This window comes from Nothobranchius furzeri, chromosome 6 (genome assembly GCF_043380555.1).
Source record: "Nothobranchius furzeri strain GRZ-AD chromosome 6, NfurGRZ-RIMD1, whole genome shotgun sequence".
NCBI classification, from domain to species: domain Eukaryota; kingdom Metazoa; phylum Chordata; class Actinopteri; order Cyprinodontiformes; family Nothobranchiidae; genus Nothobranchius; species Nothobranchius furzeri.
In genome coordinates this window covers 70,335,910-70,363,807 of record NC_091746.1, presented here as the reverse complement: position 1 = coordinate 70,363,807, position 27,898 = coordinate 70,335,910, and the positions used below count along the sequence as shown (strand labels likewise).

The 27,898-nt window shown below is 42.1% G+C and overlaps 2 protein-coding genes across 5 annotated transcripts in view; both read left to right on the top strand.

Annotated features, from left to right (window-relative positions):
* slc25a25b (solute carrier family 25 member 25b) overlaps positions 1-5,726 on the top strand; it is a 13,223-nt gene extending 7,497 nt beyond the window's left edge. For 2 of the 3 annotated variants that reach the window (XM_015943321.3, XM_015943323.3), the window contains exons 4-11: positions 151-186; positions 432-543; positions 631-789; positions 867-1,019; positions 1,123-1,230; positions 3,429-3,596; positions 3,674-3,824; positions 5,545-5,726. In XM_015943321.3, the coding sequence (XP_015798807.1) occupies positions 151-186; positions 432-543; positions 631-789; positions 867-1,019; positions 1,123-1,230; positions 3,429-3,596; positions 3,674-3,824; positions 5,545-5,726 (1,069 nt within the window). The remainder of the gene's footprint in view (positions 1-150; positions 187-431; positions 544-630; positions 790-866; positions 1,020-1,122; positions 1,231-3,428; positions 3,597-3,673; positions 3,825-5,544) is intronic. The other variant, XM_015943322.3, reaches the window with a different exon arrangement.
* uap1l1 (UDP-N-acetylglucosamine pyrophosphorylase 1, like 1) lies at positions 5,683-27,898 on the top strand. Of its 2 annotated transcripts, none has more exons than XM_070552505.1 (9): positions 5,683-5,797; positions 18,917-19,121; positions 19,281-19,456; positions 19,521-19,693; positions 19,800-19,993; positions 23,938-24,078; positions 25,608-25,793; positions 27,437-27,500; positions 27,609-27,898. In XM_070552505.1, exons 1-9 carry the CDS (start codon positions 5,749-5,751, stop codon positions 27,693-27,695), a joined length of 1,275 nt encoding a protein of 424 aa, XP_070408606.1. In that variant the 5' UTR covers positions 5,683-5,748; the 3' UTR covers positions 27,696-27,898. The 2 variants fall into 2 exon arrangements, with proteins under 2 accessions (XP_070408606.1, XP_015798811.3); XM_015943325.3 differs by lacking the exon at positions 5,683-5,797 and adding an exon at positions 8,319-8,769.

Sequence of the window (27,898 nt, the reverse complement as noted above, 5' to 3'; positions counted from 1 at the left end):
GTGACGGTGACCGTTTAATATCACATATCAGAACTGGTACCAGCCCTCAGAACCATCTCTGCCAATCTGACATTGTGTACTTCCTGTTTGATGTTCTGACCCGTGGCTGTTGTCTGTCTCCTCCACCCCACACCTCCTAACCCATCTCAGAATAAGGATGGGTCAGATCTGGACCCCGGTTCTGTAGTAAGTAGCAGCTTCTGCACTCTGCCTGCACAGCTCGCTCGCTTGCTTCCTGTCTGGTTCTGGTTCTGTTTGGAGCTGAAATGCTTTCGTTTCCTTATTTGAATATTCTGCCAGAACCAGTGGGTTCCTGGATGTAAGCTGTTTGAGTTGCAACTCTGCGTTCTTCAGGAGGAAGTCCTGATCCACATTAGCTGTGTATGTGAGCGTCAGTGCTGCTGAACCCACTTCCTGTTTCCATTTTACAGCATGGATAAAAACGGAACCATGAGCATTGACTGGGATGAGTGGAGGGATTATCACCTGCTGCATCCAGCAAGCAACATTCCTGAAATTATCCTGTACTGGAAGCACTCTACGGTACACACACACACACACACACACACACACGCGCGCACGCACACACACACACACACGCACACGCATAAACAGGTGCCTCCTCCTCAGATCCTGGATGTTGGCGAGAGTTTGATCGTACCGGATGAGTTCACTGCAGAGGAGCTACAATCAGGCATGTGGTGGAGACACCTGGTGGCCGGAGGAGGAGCTGGTGCCGCGTCTCGGACCTGCACAGCACCGCTGGACAGGCTCAAAGTTATGATGCAGGTAGAACACATCAGAACCGTTCACCCGGAGCAGCTGGAGGGCGTAGGGTTTCTCAGAGTGCTTCTGTCATCTTTCAGGTCCACGCCTCTAAAAACAACAGCATGAGGATCACTGGAGGCTTCCTCCAGATGATCCGAGAGGGCGGAGTCAGGTCGCTGTGGAGAGGAAATGGGATCAACGTCATCAAAATCGCTCCGGAGTCCGCCATCAAGTTCATGGCATATGAGCAGGTCAGGTCCAGGACTTGTATAAGGAGGCTCCAGGTTTAAGGAGGCCCCAGGTTTAAGGTGGCTCCAGGTTTAATGTGTTATTGCCTGGTTTTCCATCTGTTAGATTAAACGGCTCATCGGAAGTGACCAGGAGACTCTGGGAATCACGGAGAGATTTGTGTCGGGATCGTTGGCCGGAGCGATTGCTCAGAGCAGCATCTACCCCATGGAGGTGAGACTGGGAGTTGGGATGGGGAGGTCAAAGGTCAAACATAGAGGAGGACACTGTGTTCCGAGCTCGGCCAGCTCAGGGGTGGGCAGCTACAGGCGGGCCTGGGGGATCCCAGGGCTCTGGCGGTTGCTGGTTGCACCCCCCAGAGTAGTCCTCTGTGCCTCTAGGGAGGGGGGTTGGGGCTTCTCCATCTCCCTGGGGTTCCTGCTCTTCGGGGACACCCGTGGATCCCTAGGGCGTGGAACTCCTCCATCTTCTACACGTGTTTGTGGGCAGGTCTGTGGCCCCTCACTCTCCTATAGAAACCTTACACAAGTGTGTGTCCACACACAGGAGATCTCATGGTGCTCTCACAAGGATGGACTTGGGGATTTCAACACATCACCTGTGTGGTGGCTGTGGTTGGCACTAAATGCACTATGAATTATTATGGTATACTTCCCAGCATAAGTAGTTACTGTTATATATCCTCATGCTGTTGGAGCAGTGATGTTAGGTCTTGTTGTAGTTTTGTGTGTCTCCTTCTCTCTCTCTCTTTCTTTCTTTCTTTCTCTCTTTCTTTCTCTCTTTCTTTCTTTCTCTTTCTTTCTTTCTTTCTTTCTTTCTCTCTCTCTTTCTTTCTCTCTTTCTTTCTTTATCTCTTTCTTTCTCTCATTCTTTCTTTCTTTCTTTCTCTCTTTCTTTCTTTCTTTATCTCTTTCTCTCTTTCTTTCTTTCTTTATCTCTTTCTCTCTCTCTTTCTTTCTTTATCTCTTTCTCTCTCTCTTTCTTTCTTTCTTTCTTTCTTTCTCTCTTTCTTTCTTTCTCTCTTTCTCTCTCTCTCTCTTTCTTTCTCTCTTTCTTTCTTTCTTTCTTATATCTCTCTCTCTCTCTCTTTCTTTCTTTCTTTCTTTCTCTCTCTCTTTCTTTATCTCTTTCTTTCTTTCTTTCTTTATCTCTTTCTCTCTCTCTTTCTTTCTTTCTTTCTTTCTTTCTTTCTTTCTTTCTTTCTTTCTTTCTCTCTTTCTCTCTTTCTTTCTTTATCTCTTTCTCTCTTTCTTTCTTTCTTTCTTTCTTTCTCTCTTTCTTTCTTTCTTTCTTTCTTTATCTCTTTCTCTCTCTCTTTCTTTCTCTCTTTCTTTCTTTCTTTCTTTCTTTCTTTCTTTCTCTCTTTCTTTCTTTCTCTCTTTCTCTCTCTCTCTCTTTCTTTCTCTCTTTCTTTCTTTCTTTCTTATATATCTCTCTCTCTCTCTTTCTTTCTTTCTTTCTTTCTCTCTCTCTTTCTTTCTTTATCTCTTTCTTTCTCTCATTCTTTCTTTCTTTCTTTATCTCTTTCTCTCTCTCTTTCTTTCTCTCTTTCTTTCTTTCTTTCTTTCTTTCTTTATCTCTTTCTTTCTTTCTTTCTTTCTTTCTTTCTTTCTTTCTTTCTTTCTTTCTTTCTTTCTTTCTTTCTTTCTTTATCTCTTTCTCTCTCTCTTTCTTTCTCTCTTTCTTTCTTTCTTTCTTTCTCTCTTTCTCTCTCTCTTTCTTTCTCTCTTTCTTTCTTTCTTTCTTTCTTTATCTCTTTCTCTCTTTCTTTCTTTCTCTCTCTTTCTTTCTTTCGTTCTTTCTTTCTTTATCTCTTTCTCTCTCTCTTTCTTTCTTTCTTTCTTTCTTTCTTTCTTTCTTTCTTTCTTTCTTTCTTTCTTTCTTTCTTTCTTTCTTTCTTTCTTTCTTTCTTTCTTTCTTTCTTTCTTTCTTTCTTTCTTTCTTTCTTCAGGTCCAGAAGCTGATTCTTCTTCTTCATTTATTATTATATAATTCATCCTCCCTCACCTCTTCCTTCACTCTCCCCCCCCTCTCTCACACTTCTGTCTCTGTGTCTGAAAGTGTTGCTAATAAAGTTTTGGTGTCAGCAGTGGCTACGGCAGAAGCTGTGAGCTCCACCTGAGAGAATAAAGCTGTAAGGCTCGTCTTCAGCAGTCAGACATCAGTTCTGGCTGCTTCACAGCCGGTCAGGACACGGTAAAAAGACAAGAAGAAAGATGAGGTCTATGTCTGTAGGAGCTTCAGCAGCTCAAAGGCTAATTCTTCCAGATTTGATTCAGATGCTAATGGTCCAAATGGATCTGAGACGTTTCCGTTTCCAGCTGAGTCAGAACAACCTTTAATGGGACCAGAACCTGCTGGCGGAAGGTTTCCTGGAGTTTAACACAGTCTGGTCTATCTTGTCCTGTCAGGTTCTGAAGACCCGGTTGGCCCTGAGGAGAACCGGTCAGTACTCCGGTATCGTGGATTGTGCCAAACACATCATCCAGAAGGAGAGCGTGGCCGCATTCTACAAAGGTTATGTTCCCAACATGTTGGGCATCATTCCGTACGCCGGCATCGACCTGGCGGTCTACGAGGTGAGCGGACCGGTCACCAGGAGGACCCCCATCTGCCTACATGGTCTGACCCGGTTTCTGTCCCGTTCTACCTTCAGACTCTGAAGAACTCCTGGCTGCAGCGGTTCGCCACGGACAGCGCCGACCCAGGAGTCTTTGTCCTGCTGGCCTGTGGTACCACGTCCAGCACCTGTGGCCAGCTGGCCAGTTACCCACTGGCGCTGGTCCGGACCCGGATGCAGGCTCAAGGTGGGTGTCTGCACTCGGCTGCAACAAGGAATCCATAAAGATTGATGGATGTCAGCTGGAGAACAACAGTAAAAAACAACCAGCACCGCGTTGAGATGAACCAAAAGATGTAGTGAAGCGTGAGAAAACCGAACCCTAACGTGCAAAAACTAGAAAAGAAAAGAATTAAGTGTAAATAAAAAAGCAAACAACAAAACTAATAACAAATGATCTGTCACCTTTGACCTTTAGCCTGGTGCTGCACAACCAGTAGGCTTTGATCACTGGACCTCAGGGACCTGCTGGGGGTGTAGGGACTAAGAAGATCACCAATGTAAGATGGTGCTTGTCCATGTAAGGCCCTAAAGACCAGAACCAGGATCTTGAAATGAACCCTGAAGTTGACTGGCAGCCAGTGAAGCTGGAGGAGAAGCAGGGTGATGTGGGTGTGTTTGGAGGACTTGGTCAGAAGCCGAGCACAGGCGTTCTGAACCACCTGTAGACGGTTCAGGGAGGTTCTGCTCAGACACGTGAAAAGAGAGTTACAGTAGTCTAAGCGTGAGGAGATGAAGGTGTGGAGAACTGTCTCAAGTTCAGAGCGAGACAGAATGGGACTCAGCTTAGCAACGTTCCTGAGATGGAAGAAGGAAGAGCGAACTAAAAAGAATGTGTGATTTTCCATATAAATATGAATGATCAATATTATTGATCTTTTGAAATTTGATCTAAGATGAAACCAGGTCTTTTTGTTACTTCAGGGAAATCTCACCTTCGTAATAATTACAGATAGAGGCAAAAATATATTTTATAAAATCAATTTAATACTATATTTCTACTACTAGTGATGACACAGAAAAGTCCCATTAGGTGTCACACACACACTGATGTGTGTGCGAAATTTGTTCTCCGCATCTGACCCGTCCCCTGGGGGAGCGGTGAGCTGCAGACACAGCCGCGCTCGGGAACCATCTGGTGGTTTAACCCCCCCAATCCAACCCTTAATGCTGAGTGTCAAGCAGGGAGGCATTGGGTCCCATTTTTTCGAAGTCTTTGGTATGACCCGACCAGGAGTCGAACCCCTGATCTCCCAGTCTCAGGGCGGACACTCTACCACTAGTCCACTGAGCTAATTCAGTTCAAGTTTATTTAGAAAGCGCCAAATCATGACCAGAGTCCTCTCAAGGACCTTCACACAGCAAACAACACAGGTCAGGTCATTAAGCCAATCAAGTTTCCTATATAAGGAACCCAGCAGGTTGCATCGAGTCACTGACTAGTGTCAGAGTCTTTACAGCAATCCTCATACTAAGCAAGCATGCAGCGACAGTGGAGAGGAAAACTCCCTTTTAACAGGAAGAAACCTCCAGAGGATCCTGGCTCAGTATAAGCAACACACACACACACACACACACACTGGGGATGGGTTAACCCGTACATAATAGATGTGTCACCATTACATACAGAAACTAAATGTTAGCATTTCCAGTAGCTACTACTGAACATGCTAATGAAGGACATAACATTTTACTGACCATAGTTTCATTAAGAATGTATTTGGGTCATGTTCTGTCGTTAATGGAAAGGAAGGGGAGAAAAGATGTTTCCCTACAGTTTTCCAGATGAATCCAGTCGAGACCCATCCCATTCCTCGATGACCCAAATAATCGTTTGTCGCGCCCCTACACTGCACACAGCTAGAGGTTGTGACGATGTGCTGCTAACCGCTGGTGTCTGTCTGCAGCGTCTCAGGAAGGACCCCAGATGAGCATGACGAGTCTCTTCAGACACATCATCCGGACCGAAGGACCCACGGGACTCTACCGGGGCCTTGCCCCCAACTTCATGAAGGTCATCCCGTCCGTCAGCATCAGCTACGTCGTCTACGAGTCCCTCAAGATCAGGCTGGGGGTCCAGTCCAAGTGAGGCGGCGCCGGCCACAACCAGGATGACTGGGGGGGGGCGGGTTGGACCCAAGCAGCATTTATTTGAAGCAGGTCGGTCTTTTGAACCTCCTGATCTTAATTCTCATCCGTAAAGTTTACAGAACCGTCCGCGGGTCTGTAAGGAGGAAGAGGAGTGTGTGATGAATGTCTGGTGTCCCTGCTGGAGACCGGGTTCAGGTCCAGTTCCACACTAACACCAGAACCATGGCTGAGTTTGTTTGTTTTACTTTTATCCTCAGCTGATGGAACCTCTTGGCCCCAGAACCAGAACCCGGTTATCTGTGATGTTTGAGTTTGAAACACTTACAGAATAATTTTAGTGAGTTTGTGATCGGTACTGCTCAGACATGTTTCTGGTCCTGGCCCTGATCTTCATCCTGGTTCTGGTGAACAGGTGTGTGGGAGGAGAGGACAAACTACAGCTTGCCGTATAGGAGCTCTCCAGAACCAGAACCAGGACTGGGTCTGGAGACCCCATATCCACATCAGCAGACAGCTGAAGGCCACTGGGGGACACTCTTTGGACACGCGTGCTCTAACGGACCCAGAACCGGCCGACTGGACCTCCTTTGGAGATTATCTGGTCCTGAGCTGTTCTGGAGCCTCTGGGATGAGCTGGTCCAGCAGCATGTCTGAGCTGTAGCGCCCCCTGCTGGCCGACCCGGGTCAGTTCTGGTCCAGATCCTACAGGTGGTGTGTGTGTGTGTGCGTGCGTGTGTGCGTGCGCTATTTATTTGGATTAAAGAACTCCTGACTTATGTTTTCTTTACGCTTTAAAAGCTTCTGGTTCTGACCCAGTGCAGACGTGACCCGCCGCGGTGAGACCAGAACATTTCTTGACTGCAGCAGCTTTGGTGCCTCAGAGGTCAAAGGTCAGGCGTGAACCCAGAGCACCAGCTGGTTAAAACTTTTAATCATTTTGTAAAACCTTTTTTATATTTACGATGTTTTTGTTTGTGTGGCTTTTATCTCGAGAGGTTTTTTCTAAAAGCTCGTGTTCTGTTTCCGAAGCCGTAACGCTTACGTCTGACGCAGAGGTGGGACGTAACGTAAGCAGTGCTGCATCGGTGTCGCAGCACACTGGATGGAGCCTGAAACCATAGATATATGTACATAAACATATAGTGTTTATCTATGCCTGAAACCATGGAAAGGTGCTCTGCTGCACCGGCATGCAGACAGCTCAACGCGCCGCACACACTTTCCAAGAAGACCTGACTGGAAGTGCTCGTTCAAAGCCGGAAGTCACGTCATCTTTTATCCACTATTTATTGAAACGTATTTTAAAAAGGGAAAGAGCTTCGAAGTGAGGTGAATGTTTTTCCTGTGTTCAAACTGGACCAAATGCTTCATAATTATGGCAGATGATGTTTGTTTGTTTACTTCCTAGTTTACGGAGCAAATACTGATGTAACGACCCTCAAAAAACAGTAAACAGGTGATTGGGATGTTTACAGTCAACGTCAGGGTTCATTTCAAGATCCTGGTTCTGGTCTATAGGGCCTTACATGGACAAGCACCATCTTACATTGGTGATCTTCTTAGTCCCTACACCCCCAGCAGGTCCCTGAGGTCCAGTGACCAAAGTCTACTGGTTGTGCAGCACCAGGCTAAAGGTCAAAGGTGACAGATCATCTGCTGCTGTGGCCCCCAGACTCTGGAACTCTCTCCCCCTGAGCCTGAGATCAGTGGACTCAGTGGTCTCCTTTAAAAAGCAGCTGAAGACTCACTTGTTCAAGCTGGCTTTTGTATGACCTTCTTCATCTCTCTCTCTTTATTCTGCTCTCCCCACCTATTCCACCTTCCTCAGGATCCACTGATTTCCCTCTTTCCTGTTCACTCTCTCTCTTTCTTAACATTTCTTTTAAATTGCAACAGCCTATTTTTGCTCATTTTAAATATGTTTTTAAACATTTTCTAAACGCTTTTTTATATTTTTACATTTTGTTTTTGTTTTTGTGAAGCGCCTCGTGATTTTTTATCTTGAGAGGCGCTATAGAAATGATATTTTCTTCTTCTTGATAATTATGGCAGAATAAAAATGGTCAGGAGTAGACGTGGAGATTATTCCAACATCAACATGTGAAACTAACCCTGGTGTACCTGCTACTGGTACCAGTCAGTTATGGCTATAGATTGTACAATATAATATACAGCTGTGATAAAAATGTCAAAAATAATATTGTTGGAGCATTAAAACAAGCACGATATACTTGTTTTCTATCGACTGGCAGCCATAGTCAGGGTTAGCTCCAACCAGGCAGGTCAGATATAATCTGTTTATGACTTTACTGGAATTACAGCCTCGTTGTTTCTGTGTGTGAGAGGATTACCCAACCGTGGGATTAATAATCCGTTCATAAACTAAAGCCTAAAAACACCACGAGTGGATTTATTCAGTGAGTGATGACGTTTACTAACCACGTGAACGTCTAATTCCACTGTTTACGTATCCCAGTGTGTTTATAAAGTTCTAGTTCAAAAGGAACAAACTGATGATCCAAACGTAGAACAGAGGATGGCACTTCCGGTCCCAGAGGACCGCTGTCCAGCCTGTTTTACTTGTTTCCCTGCTCTAACACGCCCGCGTTTAGTCAGCAGGTTATTTGAACCTCCGCGGTTCGGGCGTCTGCTGATGGGTCAGCTGACTGGATGCTGACTCAGCACGCTACAAGTTATTTTAACGTCACTTCCTGTTTTAGTAGCGCTTCGGTTCGGATGAGTTGAGCTGGGAGTTTGTGCCATGTCCCGTCTGGATCAAGTGAAGCGGAGTCTGGAAGCAGCGGGACAGGCCCACGTCCTGCGGTTCTGGCCGGAGCTCGGTGAGGAGCAGCAGGAGGACTTCCTGGAGGAGCTGCTCCTGCTGGACCTGCAGCGGCTCAGGGAGCACTGCCAGGCGGCCGCGGAGGCAGCAGCCGCCCCGCCCTGCAGCCTGGACCGGGACATGGAGCCGGTACCGCCTGAGATAATCGGCAGCGTGAAGTGGAGCGACCCGAGCTCTCTGAGCCGGTGGGAGGATGAAGGTACGGAATCGGAACCAGACAAGTTCTGGTTTCTCTGAAGCTGTCCAGGTCAGTGGTGGAGAAACTGAAACTTTCCAAACCACTGAACCAATCTGTGAACCCAATAGAACCCATCATGACATCTGCTGCCAGACGTCAACAGTCAGAACTCCTAGTCCAGTTGCCAGAAGCAGAAAAAGACGAACAGGCAAGACAACATGGACGAGCACGAGAGACAAACAACCATGTAAACAGGGACAAGAACAACACAAGTGTGTAAATAAAGCATTAATGATCGTAACTCCCTAATGCAACAGAGAAAAGACGGTTGCACCTGTGCTGCTCACCTGTTGCTCTGACAGGTGCTGTTAGAGTTAAAACAGCTTGTAGTGTGCTCCCCTTCACATTTACAGTCTCGTCCATCTAGACCTCCTCAGTGTCAGATGCAACCTGCAGCATACTACATCTGCTATAGCTAGTCCCTAGGTGCAGCGGTGCACAACAAGGTGAGCTCTACTTTATCATGGGGCTGGGCGATATGGTCTAAAGTCAATATTACGATATATTTAGGACTTCACCTCGATAACTAAAAGTGGACGTAACTACAGGCATGCAGAAACAAAAGTCCACTAGATGGGGCTGTCACGTGTATTATGTTCATTGAGTCACTGGTGGAACAGCTTCATGAATGCGATGAAAGCGACACGAATGTTGTTAACCTACACACAACTTTTCATTTTTTTATTATCAAATTTATTGATGTGGGAAAAATGATCCCGATAAGTGTCAGAAATTTCGATAATGATAAATTTTCTATTCATTTCCCAGCCCCACTTTATCAGAACAAGACCCAAACATACGAGTGAGTGTATTTCCCTGAGCTTATAACCTACGGCGCTGCCTACACATGTCATCATCATCTCATGTCCTCTGTGATGACATGATCAAGATACTTGACTTGGTGACACTAATCACAGTCTGACCGGTAAAAATCTGGAAACTACATTTGCTCGTCCTTGTTCCGGCAGATCATAACCACGCTTTTAGCTGCATGATAAATGTTGTGTTCTACTCCACAGAGCAGATATCTAGAAGCTGCTGTAGACCCGCGGTGCTGGACTGAGTCATCCGCATACATCAGATGATTTATGACACCACCACCAGCTGCAAAGCCAGTACATATAATATATGTGGCAATACATTTATGTCCATATCTGTCAGTTTCTGTCTTTAAAATCTTAATGTAGTTGTGTTACAGAGACATTGTCCCAGCAAACGGTACTATACAACAGCAAACGATACTATACAACAGCAAACGATACTATACAACAGCAAACGATACTATACAACAGCAAACGGTACTATACAACAGCAAACGGTACTATACAACAGCAAACGGTACTATACAACAGCAAACTGTACTATACAACAGCAAACGGTTATATAAAACAGCAAAGGGTACTATACAACAGCAAAGGGTACTATACAACAGCAAACTGTATTATACAGCAAACGGTTATATACAACAGCAAACTGTACTATACAACAGCAAACGGTTATATAAAACAGCAAAGGGTACTATACAACAGCAAACTGTATTATACAGCAAACGGTTATATACAACAGCAAACTGTACTATACAACAGCAAAGGGTACTTTACAACAGCAAACTGTACTATACAACAGCAAAGGGTACTATACAACAGCAAACTGTACTATACAACAGCAAACGGTTATATACAACAGCAAAGGGTACTATACAACAGCAAACTGTACTATACAACAGCAAACTGTACTATACAACAGCAAACTGTACTATATAACAGCAAACTGTACTATACAACAGCAAAGGGTACTATACAACAGCAAAGGGTACTATACAACAGCAAACTGTACTATACAACAGCAAAGGGTACTATACAACAGCAAAGGGTTATATACAACAGCAAAGGGTACCATACAACAGCAAACTGTACTATACAACAGCAAACTGTACTATACAACAGCAAACTGTACTATACAACAGCAAAGGGTACTATACAACAGCAAACTGTATTATACAACAGCAAACGGTTATATACAACAGCAAACTGTACTATACAACAGCAAACTGTAATATACAACAGCAAAGGGTACTATATAACAGCAAACTGTACTATACAACAGCAAACTGTACTATACAACAGCAAAGGGTACTATACAACAGCAAAGGGTACTATACAACAGCAAAGGGTACTATACAACAGCAAAGGGTACTATACAACAGCAAACTGTACTATACAACAGCAAAGGGTACTATACGACAGCAAACAGTTCTACAGGGAGTGCAGAAATATTAGGCAAATGAGTATTTTGTCCACATCATCCTCTTCATGCATGATGTCTTACTCCAATCTGTATAGGCTCGAAAGCCTACTACCAATTAAGCATATTAGGTGATGTGCATCTCTGTAATGAGAAGGGGTGTGGTCTAATGACATCAACACCCTATATCAGGTGTGCATAATTATTAGGCAACTTCCTTTCCTTTGGCAAAATGGGTCAAAAGAAGGACTTGACAGGCTCAGAAAGGTCAAAAATAGTGAGATATCTTGCAGAGGGATGCAGCAGTCTTAAAATTGCTAAGCTTCTGAAGCGTGATCATCAAACAATCAAGCGTTTCATTCAAAATAGTCAACAGGGTCGCAAGAAGCGTGCGGACAAACCAAGGCGCAAAATAACTGCCCATGAACTGAGAAAAGTCAAGCGTGCAGCTGCCAAGATGACACTTGCCACCAGTTTGGCCATATTTCAGAGCTGCAGCATCACTGGAGTGCCCAAAAGCACAAGGTGTGCAATACTCAGAGACATGGCCAAGGTAAGAAAGGCTGAAAGATGACCACCACTGAACAAGACACACAAGCTGAAACGTCAAGACTGGGCCAAGAAATATCTCAAGACTGATTTTTCTAAGGTTTCATGGACTGGTGAAATGAGAGTGAGTCCTGATGGGCCAGATGGATGGGCCCGTGGCTGGACTGGTAAAGGGCAGAGAGCTCCAGTCCGACTCAGACGCCAGCAAGGTGGAGGTGGAGTACTGGTTTGGGCTGGTATCATCAAAGATGAGCTTGTGGGGCCTTTTCGGGTTGAGGATGGAGTCAAGCTGAACTCCCAGTCCTACTGCCAGTTTCTGGAAGACACCTTCTTCAAGCAGTGGTACAGGAAGAAGTCTGCATCCTTCAAGGAAAACATGATTTTCATGTAGGACAATGCTCCATCACACGCGTCCAAGTACTCCACAGCGTGGCTGGCAAGAAAGGGTATAAAAGAAGAAAAACTAATGACATGTCCTCCTTGTTCACCTGATCTGATCCCCATTGAGAACCTGTGGTCCATCATCAAATGTGAGATTTGCAAGGAGGGAAAACAGTACACCTCTCTGAACAGTGTCTGGGAGGCTGTGGTTGCTGCTGCACGCAATGTTGATGGTGAACAGATCAAAACACTGACAGAATCCATGGATGGCAGGCTTTTGAGTGTCCTTGCAAAGAAAGGTGGCTGTATTGGTCGCTGATTTGTTTTTGTATTGTTTTTGAATGTCAGAAATGTATATTTGTGAATGTGGAGATGTTATATTGGTTTCACTGGTAAAAATAAATAATTGAAATGGGTATATATTTGTTTTTTGTTAAGTTGCCTAATAATTATGCACAGTAATAGTCACCTGCACACACAGATATTCCCCTAAAATAGCTAAAACTAAAAACAAACTAAAAACTACTTCCAGAAACATTCAGCTTTGATATTAATGAGTTTTTTTGTTCTTTGAGAACATGGTTGTTGTTCAATAATAAAATTATTCCTCAAAAACACAACTTTAGTGTTGCAAGGTTAGCTAACATTAGTGTTAGCATTTCCAGTGGCAAAACCCTCGACTGCTGCGGCGGTTGAGGGTTGACTCTCTTCATCCAGATCCGTAGGTTTTTGTGGGTCTGAGATCACTTCCAAACATTCATTCGTTTCTGACTGAACCCGTGGAAATGTGGGCAACAAAAACCGATCAATTTTACCACTAGCTCTACCTTTCACTCGTTCACAGGTGGAACATGGGGTCAATGGTTAACATCAATTTCCTGTTTTGGTTTAAGTTTTTTACTATCTATATGGTAATTTACTGATAATTTTTGTTTTGTATGTTAAATATTATCACATCCACACGTTAAATTAAAATTAAATTGTAAAAAAAAAAAAAATCTAATATTTACTTGGGGATGCTATGACTAATCCAGGGGTAGCTACAGTATATCGCCCCCCTGGCGCCACCCCGGGTAATTAGTATATTATCAATACTGCAATTAGTATATTATCAATACTGCAATTAGTATATTATCAATACTGTCATTAATATATAATCAATACTGTAATTGGTATATTATCAGTACTGTAATTATTATATAATCAATACTGTAATTAATTCAATTTCAATACTGTAATTAACATATAATCAATACTGTAATTAACATATAATCAATACTGTAATGAATACATTATCAATACTGTAATTAACATATAATCAATACTGTAATTAACATATAATCAATACTGTAATTAACATATAATCAATAATGTAATTAACATATAAGCAATACTGTAACTAATATGTTATCAATCGTGTACTTAGTATATTATCAATACTGTAATTGGTATATTATCAGTACTGTAATTATTATATAATCAATACTGTAATTAATTCAATACCAATACTGTAATTAACATATAATCAATACTGTAATTAACATATAATCAATACTGTAATGAATACATTATCAATACTGTAATGAATACATTATCAATACTGTAATTAACATATAATCAATACTGTAATTAACATATAATCAATAATGTAATTAACATATAAACAATACTGTAACTAATATGTTATCAATAGTGTACTTAGTATATTATCAATACTGCAATTAGTATATTATCAATACTGTCATTAATATATAATCAATACTGTAATTGGTATATTATCAGTACTGTAATTAACATATAATCAATACTGTAATTAATTCAATATCAATACTGTAATTAACATATAATCAATACTGTAATTAACATATAATCAATACTGTAATGAATACATTATCAATACTGTAATGAATACATTATCAATACTGTAATGAATACATTATCAATACTGTAATTAACATATAATCAATACTGTAATGAATACATTATCAATACTGTAATTAACATATAATCAATACTGTAATGAATACATTATCAATACTGTAATTAACATATAATCAATACTGTAATTAACATATAATCAATACTGTAATGAATACATTATCAATACTGTAATGAATACATTATCAATACTGTAATTAACATATAATCAATACTGTAATTAACATATAATCAATACTGTAATGAATACATTATCAATACTGTAATGAATACATTATCAATACTGTAATTAACATATAATCAATACTGTAATGAATACATTATCAATACTGTAATGAATACATTATCAATACTGTAATTAACATATAATCAATAATGTAATTAACATATAAGCAATACTGTACCTAATATGTTATCAATAGTGTACTTAGTATATTATCAATACTGCAATTAGTATATTATCAATACTGCAATTAGTATATTATCAACAGGCACGTGCAGAGGGAGGGGCAGAGGGTGCTTGAGACCCTGCCCCTTTTGTTTGAAGTGCCCAAAGTGCCCTTTTTCCGGTCGTTCGTCAGATTTTACCACACAAAACTGTTATACTGTGATACAAATCGAGCACTAGCACCATGCGGAGGCAGCCGTCTCAAGCTGAAGGCTATTTTCCCTTAGACCTGCCTACAAGCTCACTGATTGGCTCTGCCGCATCATACTAACGTGTGATTGGTTGTCCTTGCTGTCGCTCTACCTTGTTGCCGTGGAGTCGACAGTCCGGTGTTTTCCCTGCGGACAGGAGTCTGCGTTCATCTAACTGAAGGTTTTATTTCTGCCTGCTTCACGTCAGCTGGATAGATTTTAATATCAGAGCTTTTGTTTATGTGCGTTTGAGTCCGTGGTTGGTGTGTGTGGAGCAGAGTCAGGTAGCTGCATGTCTGGGACAGAAAATGAGACATGAGAGAGACTTCTCCTGAAGCGTTGAAGAAACTCACAAAGAATCACGGATGTTTCTCACTCTAGATTCTCCGGGTCATAACTTCTGAATTACTTATCGAATAAAAATAATTCAAACGGTTTCTAAAAGTACATAAAACGAGCTTTCCAACGAGGTATTACATGATGTAATTCGTGTTACTCCAAAAATCGCTATTAGAAGGAAACCAGCTTTGCAGCGTCACTGAAAGAAACGGTGCGGACCGCGACGGGAGAGAGAGAATCGAAAGGAGGAGATGATCTGATCATCTTCATCAGCAGCTTTTATAAAGTTATGGAAACAAACGTCACAAAGAAAATCCACCTGGTTGGTCAGGTGTCCCAGAAGGCTGTTTCTGTAGATGGTGACATGAGGAGGGACAGATTACAGTCACACTGGCTTTTATTTGAACACTCAACTGTTTACTAAATGATTCAGCTTCATTCCAGCATTATTTATACGTACAATAAATATTTATTTAGCTGAAAATATAATGTTATCAGTGCAGAATTTTATTAGTTGACTTTTTGTAATGAAATGTTTGGATTTAACCTGTTATGTGCTTATTGATCTTCATAATGCTGGTAGAAATGTAGCTACAGCTGTGAAGTAGCCCATGAGTGTTATTTTATGATACCTAGTATTTATTTTACTGTATCCCGTTCTCTGGACCAGAGCGTAGACCTGTGGTCACAGACACGCTGCAGTCATTAAACTGGTTAACATGAGGTCAGGGGTCACACTGTTTTCTGAGTGTTTGCAACACAGTTCTGAGTTTAAATACCGGTAGTTCTTTTGACATAGTTTGCTCAAGTCATTTTGAAGTTCCTGTTTAGTAATAAATGTAAAGAAAATTCAAATCTGTTTTTTTTTTCATTTAAGCTGCAGTTTTACAGACTTTAATAAACATAAACACAAATACAAACCAGACACTGAAAGCTGAGGTTGTTCTGAAAAAAGGAGCAGAGTTACAAACATTTTACACTTTTATTACAATTTTAAAGCCATGAAACAAAAAAAATACTTGTTATATTTATGGTCATAAGAGGGCTAAACGTGATAAATTTTCCGCCTCCCACAAAGAGATGGTAAAAGTGAATGTGAGCATAATTATATACGTTTTATTACTTTATTATGTATTTTTTATTATTGACTATTACTCCAAAGAGTTCAAATGAAGGCAACTGGACTTCTTTGGTTTCTTTAAAACATTTCACTTCTCCTCTGAGGAGCTTTGTCAGTTCTAACTGGAATATGGGAGAGTCAAGCTCATAAGCTGTAGCTGTCAGTTGTTATTTAAAGAGCAGAAACTACTCTGAGTACCCCGCCTCTCCATCTCCTGATGAGTCATTAGCCTCTATTGATGGTGAGTCATCGTGTTGATTAGATGCAGGAAGGTGTGACCTAGACTGAAACTGAATGAGATTTAAAAAAAGTTCTAATCTTTTAAACAACGCTGTTGGTCCTCTTGGTCCTTGTTCTGGTTTTCTAAAAGCCTGTGTTAAAAATCTTGGTGTGTTTTTAGATGGTTCTTTTAATCTTTACAGACAGGTGAGTGCAGTGGTCCAATCAGGTTTCTATCATTTAAGGCAGATAGCAAAGATGAAGCCATACCTTCCTGCTAATGTCCTCGAAGATGTCATCCACCTGTTCATGTCCTGCCAATTGGACTACTGCAACTCCCTGTATTCTGGCCTGGACCAGTCCTCCCCACACCGACTTCAGCTGGTCCAAAATGCAGCGGCTCACTTGCTGACTGGAACCAGCAAGTGGGATCACACAACCCCGGTTCTGGCCTCTCTCCATTGGCTTCCTGTCTCTTACAGGATCCGTTTCAAATTTTTACTTTTTGTTTTTAAATCCCTTCATGGCCTGGCCCCAGTTTACATCTCTGAGCTGCTGTCCGCTTACATCCCTGCCAGAACCATGAGGTCCAGCTCTCAAGCTCTTTTAACAGTTCCAAAAACCCGCCACAAGACTCGCGGCGACAGAGCGTTCTCTGTGGTTGGGCCCAAACTGTGGAACAAGTGTAAGTAAAATTGACCTTGACCTTGACCAAAATAACAAAATGACAAATACAGACAGAAGGACGACTTATTTTTTCTTTTATAATGCGTTGCATCACCACCTGGTATCAGAACAGGACTCAGTATTGGAAGATAATAAAAAATCAAACAACTTGGACTCGGATCAGGGGCAAAAATGTGGTTGTTACATCTCTAGATATAAGTCAGCTTTTAAAACTAAAACTATTATAATGAACTAACATTAACACTAATGACACTAAATTATATATTTTTATTATGTTGTTTGAACCCAAGGGTCTCATTATCTGAATTTTCTAACTTATTGGATTGCTCTATAAGTGCCCCTTTTTTACTTTGAGCACCCGCCCCGTCAGAGGTCTCTGCACGGCCCTGATTATCAATACTGTCATTAATATATAATCAATACTGTAATTGGTATATTATCAGTACTGTAATTATTATATAATCAATACTGTAATTAATTCAATATCAATACTGTAATTAACATATAATCAATATTGTAATTAACATATAATCAATACTGTAATGAATACATTATCAATACTGTAATTAACATATAATCAATATTGTAATTAACATATAATCAATACTGTAATGAATACATTATCAATACTGTAATTATTATATAATCAATACTGTAATGAATACATTATCAATACTGTAATTAACATATAATCAATACTGTAATGAATACATTATCAATACTGTAATGAATACATTATCAATACTGTAATTAACATATAATCAATACTGTAATGAATACATTATCAATACTGTAATTAACATATAATCAATACTGTAATGAATACATTATCAATACTGTGATGAATACATTATCAATACTGTAATTAACATATAATCAATACTGTAATTAACATATAATCAATACTGTAATGAATACATTATCAATACTGTAATTAACATATAATCAATACTGTAATTAACATATAATCAATACTGTAATGAATACATTATCAATACTGTAATGAATACATTATCAATACTGTAATTAACATATAATCAATACTGTAATTAACATATAATCAATACTGTAATGAATACATTATCAATACTGTAATGAATACATTATCAATACTGTAATTAACATATTATCAATACTGTAATGAATACATTATCAATACTGTAATGAATACATTATCAATACTGTAACTAACATATTATCAATACTGTAATGAATACATTATCAATACTGTAATTAACATATAATCAATACTGTAATTAACATATAATCAATACTGTAATGAATACATTATCAATACTGTAATGAATACATTATCAATACTGTAATTAACATATAATCAATAATGTAATTAACATATAAGCAATACTGTAACTAATATGTTATCAATAGTGTACTTAGTATATTATCAATACTGTAATTAACACATTATCAATACAGCAATTAGTATATTATCAATACTGTAATGAATATGTTATCAATACTGTAAGTAGCATTTATAAGCTCTTCATCCACGTTTTGGTGGCTGGGTTTGTGCCGTAGCGCCGTTCTCATCGTAACATCTGTCGTAAAGTTCTCCACTAAGTCGTAAACCGCTGCTCCATGGTGCCTTTCTTCAGCGCCCCCGCGTGGACCGGGCTTTCTGGGACGCGGCGCTGCGCTCCCCATCTACCCACTCAGTAACTATAATAGCTTATTTTTTAAACGGTGGCGTGACGCAGCACGTCTGTCCTCTGTGTGCCCCAGGCCTAAAGTAGCTTTCCGGAGTTTTCCCGTTTCAGAAAGGATGTAGGATTTTTCAGAAATGTCTAAAAGTGATGGTCTCATCATGTTCACGGTTCATGGTGGTCACGTTTCAGGAAACAGAACTTTCTCCTGCTCTTCTGTGAATCAGCAGGTCTGCTCTGTGCACGAAACAGAGATTGGGATTGAGCCGGACAACCAGAATCGCTGCATCCTACCAAGCCTTCCGTGTTTCCTTTTCCTTTCAAACAGGATTCCTGCAGATCTCCAAGAGTCGGGTTGCAGTTCTGCTCCTGGCTGGAGGTCAGGGGACCAGACTTGGAGTTCCATATCCTAAAGGGATGTTCGACGTTGGGCTTCCCAGCAGGAAAACTCTGTATCAGATCCAAGCGGAGAGAATCCGGAAGGTCCAGCAGTTGGCCGACAGCAGACACGGGTCAAGCTGCACCGTTCCATGGTAAGCTCCTCCGACGGCTCTGACCGCTGAAGCTGTCATGTTTTAGTACCACTATTAGCTGAAGTGGACCGGTGCCGCAGAAGCAGAACCCCCTCCAGCTGAAGCACCTAAACCGTGTGTTCTGACTCACCATTTGGGTCTGTGTGTTCACCTGCTCAGGTACATCATGACCAGTGAGTTCACACTGAAGCCAACACAGAAGTTCTTCAAGGAGAACCGGTACTTTGGACTGGATCCATCTAACATCATCTTGTTTGAGCAGAGGATGGTTCCGGCCGTGACCTTTGATGGAAAGGTCATCATGGAGGGGAAAGGGAAGGTTGCCATGGCGCCAGGTGGGTCGGGTTCTGTCAGGAGGTTCTGAGTTTGGTTTGGTTCTGACTGTGCTCCATGTCTCAGATGGAAACGGAGGTCTGTACCAGGCGCTGGTGGATAACAAGGTTCTGGAGGACCTGGCCCGGAGGTCCGTGGACTTCCTACATGTGTACTGTGTGGACAACATCCTGGTGAAGATGGCTGACCCGGTTTTTATCGGGTTCTGTGTGAGCAGAGGAGCCGACTGCGGTGCCAAGGTTCTGACACCAGAATCACTTAAAAGGAGTTTCAGAACCCGTCAGCTAGAAGGAACCGTCCCTCAGACACCAGAACTTTCTGACAGCGTCACCTCTGAACCCGCAGGTGATAGCGAAGGCGCATCCAGCGGAGCCGGTGGGCGTGGTCTGCAGAGTCCGAGGGGTGCCTCAGGTGGTGGAGTACAGCGAGATTCCAAAGGAGACGTCAGAACTCCGAGGTCCTAACGGGGAACTGGTCTACAGCGCCGGAAACATCTGCAACCACTTCTTCACCAGAACCTTCTTGGAGGACGTGGCTGAGTGAGACACGGGGGTGGGGCTTAGTTGTATCTGCTCATTCATCATTCAGTCACCTGTTCACCTGCTCATCGAGCTCTGTAGAAGTCTGTTAAGCACCTGCTGATTAAAATCAAGTGTGTTGGAGCAGGGAAACAACTAAAACACGTTAATGGAAGCACTTGAGGACCAGCACTGCATTAGGGTCTGGTCAGGTGGTTTCAGCTCCACCACGCACCTGAGTGTCTTCCAGCAAGGCACGCTTTTGTGTTTGTTACGGCTGCCAGCCTGGCCAGTGGGATGCAGGAGCCAGGATCACCCAGCCCCGGTGATCAGCCGGACACCGCCCCCTCCCCCTCCTCTCTTCCAGGCTGCTGAGGAGCACAGCTGAGCTGAATCCTGCTGATGACCCACACCTGGGATAAAAAGGCTGTGCCTTCAGCAGTGTGGGGGTTCTGTTGTCCTCGTTTTGGTTTTAACCCCTTCGTTTTGATGAGTTTTAACTTTAATAGTTTTAACTCTGAGTGATCCAAATGGATCTTTGTTTGTCGACTTGAGTGACTCAGTTTTAAGGTTAACTCTGCTTTAGTTTTTAGACTTTTATCAACTTCGTTGTGTTTTTAAAACACCTCCAGTTTAGGTAAAACTTTTAATAAAGTTTTAACCAGGTGTTTGATAAGTTGTCTTTTAACTGTTAACCTTATAGTGAATTTTTCGTTTTGCATTATCTTAATAATGCTCGCCATCTGTTTGCTCTTGTTTTTAGAACCATTTATAACAATTAAACCCATTTTAACTCCACTGTCACATTTATGTTACCCCCTCCTTTACATTTTAACACCTCCTGTCGGGACGCAACATAAATGGGGGCTCGTCCGGGATACTTTAACTTCATCAGACCGTGAAAGAATGTACAATCCTTGGTGGTGGTATTTTAATGGGCTAGGTGATCTTGGCTCATGCATCCCACTGAGCCCCCATCTATGTTACGTCCCCGACAGGAGGTGTTAAAATGTGAAGGAGGGGGGCAACATAAGAAATGGGACAGTGGATTTAAAATGGTTTTAATTGTTGTAAAAGGTTGTAAAAACAAGTGCAAACAGATGGAGAGCATTATTAAAATAATGCCAAACAAACAAAATCAAGACTAAAAGGTTAACATTTAAAACACCTGGTTAAAACTTTGTTAAAAGTTTTACCAAAACAGAAGGTGCTTTAAAAAACACAAGTTGCTATTAAAAAACGACGCACTACGAAAACACTGAGTGCTTTAAAAGCCCAAATTTGGTAAACTACGATGTTAACCTTAAAACAGAGTCACCCAAGTCGACAAACAAAGATCCATGTGGATCACTCAGAGTTAAAACTATTAAAGTCAAAACAGGTGAGAGACTACGACTTGTGAGGGGAGTTCTCGTTAGGTCCAGCTGGCCAGGAAGTCTTGTTGGCCCAGCCGCCAAGAGGAGTTGCCTTCTGGAACGTCAAAGGTCGCAGCTTCGTTTGAATTTGCACGGCTGGTCAGTGAGATGCATCCCGGGTCTGCTGGCGAGACGTTTCACGTCTGATGAGTTGTTTCTCTGATGCAGTTTAGCAAAGTACAGGATGGTTCCTTATGCTGCTGACCCAGTTGGCCTAACTGGACAGCGTGCTAGAACTGAAGAATTCAGGAAGTGAATTCTCTTTTATAAAATTGGTTATTTACAAATGTAGACAAACCAGAATCTAGAACATGTTATCAAAATCCCTCAGACTCTTAGAAGAGGCTTGGTCAACCTAATGTAAGTAAATATATTAAACAGTCATTTATCAAGATAGTAATAATATGTGAATATACTGAGAATAAATCATTATTAAATTCAACAAGTAGACTCATTTGGTGTATTTAGGATCTGAAATAAAGAATTATTTCCAGATAAACAATTATGCTGATTCATTCATTACTGTGAAGCAGTCGAGGCATTATTAAAAGTCTTTAGATAAACAGAATATGATTGTAAATAACTTGTAAAGTTAGGAAATCTTTTAATGAAAGAAAATAATATATTTTTATTAAAAGAGAGTTAAGTCTTGTCTCCTGTAAGAGGACCTTGGGAGTTGTAGGCCCGATAAGTCAGGACATATTTCATTATCACTCATCCTGGTCATGGGTGTCATGGTGGCACACTGATGAAGGACGCCTGGTCTACGTTACATTAATCATCCTGAGTTCTTTAAAACTAAACACCAACTTCCTGTTTCGGATCATTAACCCACAGCCTTCTCTGAAAGGGGCGGTCCATAGGCGTAATTGCTCTTACCTGTTGTAGTCGGTTCTGTGAACAACTTCAGTTTGGAGAAGTGGACATTAACTCACTAGGCATAGAGCTACAGTTGGGCAAGTCACAAAGAGTCCTTTCTTAGTGGGTTATGCCCTAGCTGTTAGCTTATCTGTCAGGTCACACCAGATCTCTGTTTCTCAGTAGTAAGGCTGTTCAGTAACCTGTCTATGACACATCATAACTTTTCCTTTTCAGACAACTTGACCTATTCCATTATAATCCTCACATTCCCAGACGTTCATGGAAGTAGACCAGTAACATGGTCTAACCATGATGGTGATGCTTTGTGCATGAAAACTGTTTCATTTAGTTTCAGATTAACGAAAAGAATCCATCCATCCTCTTCCGCTTATCTGGAGTCGGGTCGCGATGGCTGGATGGATGGATGGATGGATGGATGAGTGGTTGGATGGAGGATGGATGGGTGGTTGGATGGAGGATGGATGGGTGGTTGGTTGGATGGAGGATGGGTGGGTGGTTGGATGGATGGATGGGTGGATGGGTGGATGGGTGGTTGGATGGAGGATGGATGGGTGGTTGGATGGGTGGGTGGGTGGGTGGATGGGTGGTTGGATGGATGGGTGGGTGGATGGATGGGTGGATGGATGGATGGGTGGGTGGATGGGTGGATGGATGGATGGTATCCGTGATCTCATTCTTTCGGTCACTGTTAATATACTATTATGATATTAATATATTAACAGTGACAGTTATATCATACTTAGATCCCACAACGAGTGAAATACTCTTTCACTGGGTCTCTTAGGATGGATGTGATGTCAAGGGACTTTGTTAACGCCTCCTACATTTTCTGGCCTCTGATTGGTCCAACACCGACCCATAAGAGGAAGTCAATTCCTCAATAATTCAGTTCCAGCCAAGATGCTAGACACCATCTGTTGTGTGTTCCAGCAGATCTCACAATAGAACACTTTTCAGCGGTGTAGAACCTCCCGTTTCAGACCATTCTTTGTTTTCACCTGCAGCAACTTCATCAGACGTTAAACGACCCACCAGGGGGGTATTTCTAGATCACCTGTGTGGATTCAAAGGTACAACGATCTCTGATAACCCAGAAGTCAAAACGAGTCACCTGGTCGAGGCGACTTCGCGGCCAGCTGGATCGCCGAGAACTCCCATCACACGGGCATCGTGGATGAATTAGATAACTGATCAAACATCACTGAGTTTAGCCAGATAATTCTTATCATCCCAGACTTCACATTTATTAAGACACCTAATTAGACTCTTAACATCTAAGATTGTGTTGCATTAAAGTTTGGTCTCAGTTGATGTTACCTTAAATAATCATTTATCTACAGTTTTTCTGTATATTCATTAGTTGCATTGTATAAACTATATTTTGCTTCTGTGGTAAACTGTTGGGAAGTGTTGGATGGATCCCTGGCTACCCAAAGTACCTACTTCCAGTTTCAATTGGATATTAAAGATTCAATAATATTAATGACCCATAATTGAATGGAACATTATACCTTGTTGAATACCTTTCATATTTATTGACAGTTTATTAATTGAGACCCTTTACAAAACGTTACACACAGCAGCAAGCTCATTTTACAGCAGTTCAGACTTTATTTTGAAGTTTTGGAATATAAAAACCTGATTTCCTGTAAATGTCTTTCATCACAGGATGTTCATGGACCAGCTGAAGCAACACGTGGCAATAAAGAAGGTTCCTTTTGTGGACTCAAGTGGGAATCTGGTGAAACCCACCAAACCAAACGGGATCAAGATGGAAAAATTTGTCTTTGATGTCTTTCCATTTTCCAAGTACGGATTACCTGTAGTTATTGAATTGTACGATTTCTCTAGTCACTGACCTGTAGATGATTTATCCTTAGTCACTGGCCTGTAGGATGACTTATCTGTAGTCATTGACCTGTAGATGATTATTCCGTAGTCACTGACCTGTAGGAGGATTTATCCGTAGTCACTGACCTGTGGGAAGATTTATCTGTAGTCACTGACCTGTAGGATGATTTATCTGTAGTCACTGACCTGTAGGATGATTTCTCCGTAGTCACTGACCTGTAGGAAGATTTATCTGTAGTCACTGACCTGTAGGATGATTTATCTGTAGTCACTGACCTGTAGGATGATTTCTCCGTAGTCACTGACCTGTAGGATGATTTATCCGTAGTCACTGACCTGTAGGATGATTTATCTGTAGTCACTGACCTGTAGATGATTTATCTGTAGTCACTGACCTGTAGGATGATTTATCTGTAGTCACTGACCTGTAGGATGATTTATCTGTAGTCACTGACCTGTAGATGATTTATCTGTACTCACTGACCTGTAGGATGATTTATCTGTAGTCACTGACCTGTAGGATAATGTATCTGTAGTCACTGACCTGTAGGATGATTTATCTGTAGTCACTGACCTGTAGGATGATTTATCTGTACTCACTGACCTGTAGGATGATTTATCTGTAGTCACTGACCTGTATATGATTTATCCGTAGTCACTGACCTGTAGGATGTTTTATCCGTAGTCACTGACCTGTAGGATGATTTCTCTGTAGTCACTGACCAGTAGAGGATTTCTCCGTAGTCACTGACCTGTAGGATGATTTATCTGTAGTCACTGACCTGTAGGATGATTTATCTGTAGTCACTGACCTGTAGATGATTTATCCGTAGTCACTGACCTGTAGATGATTTATCTGTACTCACTGACCTGTAGGATGATTTATCTGTAGTCACTGACCTGTAGGATGATTTATCTGTAGTCACTGACCTGTAGGATGATTTATCTGTACTCACTGACCTGTAGGATGATTTATCTGTAGTCACTGACCTGTAGGATGATTTATCTGTAGTCACTGACCTGTAGATGATTTATCCGTAGTCACTGACCTGTAGGATGTTTTATCCGTAGTCACTGACCTGTAGGAGGATTTATCTGTGGTCACTGACCAGTAGAGGATTTCTCCGTAGTCACTGACCTGTAGATGATTTATCTGTAGTCACTGACCTGTAGGATGATTTATCTGTACTCACTGACCTGTAGGATGATTTATCTGTAGTCACTGACCTGTAGGATGATTTATCTGTAGTCACTGACCTGTAGATGATTTATCCGTAGTCACTGACCTGTAGGATTTCTCCGTAGTCACTGACATGGATGATTATTTATCTGTAGTCATTGACCTGTAGGATGATTTATCTGTAGTCACTGACCTGTAGGATGATTTCTCTGTAGTCACTGACCTGTAGGATGATTTATCCATAGTCACTGACCGGTAGAGGATTTCTCCGTAGTCACTGACCTGTAGGATGATTTGTGTTTTTTAGGAACTTCGTTGTGTTCGAGGTTGTCAGGGAAGACGAGTTTTCTCCTCTGAAGAACGCTGACGGAGCAGATTCAGACACTCCGACTGCTGCCAGAAACTCTTTGTTGAGTCAGCATTCCCGCTGGGTTTCCTCAGCTGGAGCCACTCTGTTGGACAGAGACGGAACCGTCATCAGACCTGCATCTTGGTCAGAGACTCTCCAGAGAGACGCGATACATGATGTTTATGTCTAGCTGGACGAGGGGTTTATCCAGAGTGACTTAAGCCGGGCGAACACTATGCAGCTTTTTCACTCGTACCACTCAGCTGCAGCTCAAACTGTTCGACTTGCTTGCAGAGCAAATCTCACAAGTCGTGCTCGCATGTGACCCGACTGCTTACACTGTTCGTCTGGTAGCAACACTTCAGACCTACAAATAAGCTTGAAATAGCATAACACCGGACTTCTTTGTGTTGTGACTGATGACCGTTGTCCTGCAGGAGGACGCGGGGATTTACGACGGTTGGAGGAAAACGAAAGAAAGAAAGTAAATCAATGCTTCATCAGTTTAATTTGACATAAATACGCTTTCTTGACAATCCTTGTACTTGTGTGTGAAAAAAAGTATAAAAATGGCCGATGTGTGTTAACAGGGACATAGCTGGCGAGCCGCGCTGACGCACGTCGAGGGATTTTGGGTTGCAGCTGCTCACAGCGTCGCTTCACCGGTGCGACCCTCACGAGGGACGAGCAAATATCAAACACGCCAGAAATCTGACTTGTGAACGACAATCGTAGACCCGCCCACTCCAGCTGCTTTTTTCCAGTGACATGACCCTGCGTCGCGTGCGCACCTGAACTGACCCGCTCTGACCTGTACACTGACTTGTATAAAGTAGCTGCTTCTCTAATTATTGATTCTCTGTATTATTATCATTTCATTCTGTTTATTTCTTCGTTCTAATTTTTGCTTATCATTTATTTTTCCGGCACCAAGTACCGCAGCAACTTCCTAATGTACTGATCCTCAAATGCTTCTGATTCTGAAATTCGTGCGAGTTCACTATTGCTGATGGGTGGCTGGTCACGTGGTGTTAATCGCCTCTCGTAATCCCCGTATACCACACGATGCTCAACACAAAACTCGGCCAGATCTAAGTGAAAAAGTCGTCCAGTGTTCGCCCAGCTTCACAGATAAGGATGTGGCGCCGCAGGCATGAGGAGAGAATCTGTAGGAGGCTCTTTGGCATGTTTTCATCTTGGCGCGCATGCTCGAGTGGCTAGGTGGCAAAAACAAACACAATGCTAACGATACGCGATGCAAACTTTTAAGAGTGTTTGCGGGTGAAATCCCAGATATATAGACACATCAACCTCTAAAGACAGGAGGAGGTAAAGTCTGCATCGAAGACAAAATTCAAGTCATTAAGAGCCCGTCTGGTGTGAACAGAGCAGGGAAAACAGATTAAAAATAGGAAGATCAGCATCTGGTCAGGATGCCTCCTGGACGCCTCCCTGGTGAGGTTTTCCAGGCATGTCCAACTGGGAGGAGACCTAAAGGTAGACCCAGGACACGGTGGAAGGACTATGCCTCTCACCTGGCCAGGGAACGCTTTGGGATTCCCCCGGAGGAGCTGGTCCAAGTGGCTGGGGAGAGGGAAGTCTGGGCCTCTCAGCTTAGGCTGCTGCCCCCGTGCCCTGACTCCGGATAAGCGGATGAAAATAGACGGATGGAGACCAGGACCGAGATTTATTCATTTTTAATTATCGGCTGTATTAACTTAATCCGGATCTGTTAAATGATTCAGTCTGAGTAACTAAAGTAAAACACGTCTGTTTTCCCTCCACAGTTCATCAGCTGATCAGCATCCTGCTGAGTGTGAGATCTCCCCTCTGGTCTCGTACTTCGGAGAGGTGAAGGACATCAGCAGTGAAACCACAGCCTGATGATCAAACCAAACACAGCAAATACGTTTGATCTGCATCTCAGAAATGCTGAACATGAACTGTGTTTGATTCCAGGGCCTGGAGCAGCTGCTCAAAGGGAAAAGGATAAGCACTCCATTTATCCTGGATGAGAAACGAGTTGAAGAGCCGCAGGAACAGTAGAGCTCATATAGTCAGGTCAGAGGTCAGGTCAGTCTGTCTCATCTGACCCTGGAGATGCTTCAGTGGAAATAAGTATGAACTCATCTGATGGAAAATCTGAACTTGAACGCTGATTGGGGATCAGAGATGAAAGACAGGAATTCTTACAAAACTGTTTATAACCAACAAATGAAAACATGAAATAAACATTTTACTAACTTTGA

Bases quoted from the DNA above. Each gene is read 5' to 3' on its own strand.
- uap1l1 (XM_015943325.3), top strand. From the start codon at position 8,490: ATGTCCCGTCTGGATCAAGTGAAGCGGAGTCTGGAAGCAGCGGGACAG. The intron at 19,457-19,520 runs GTGGGTCGGGTT...TCCATGTCTCAG, and splicing joins GAAGGTTGCCATGGCGCCAG to ATGGAAACGGAGGTCTGTAC. The intron at 25,794-27,436 runs GTCAGAGACTCT...TTCCCTCCACAG, and splicing joins GTCATCAGACCTGCATCTTG to TTCATCAGCTGATCAGCATC.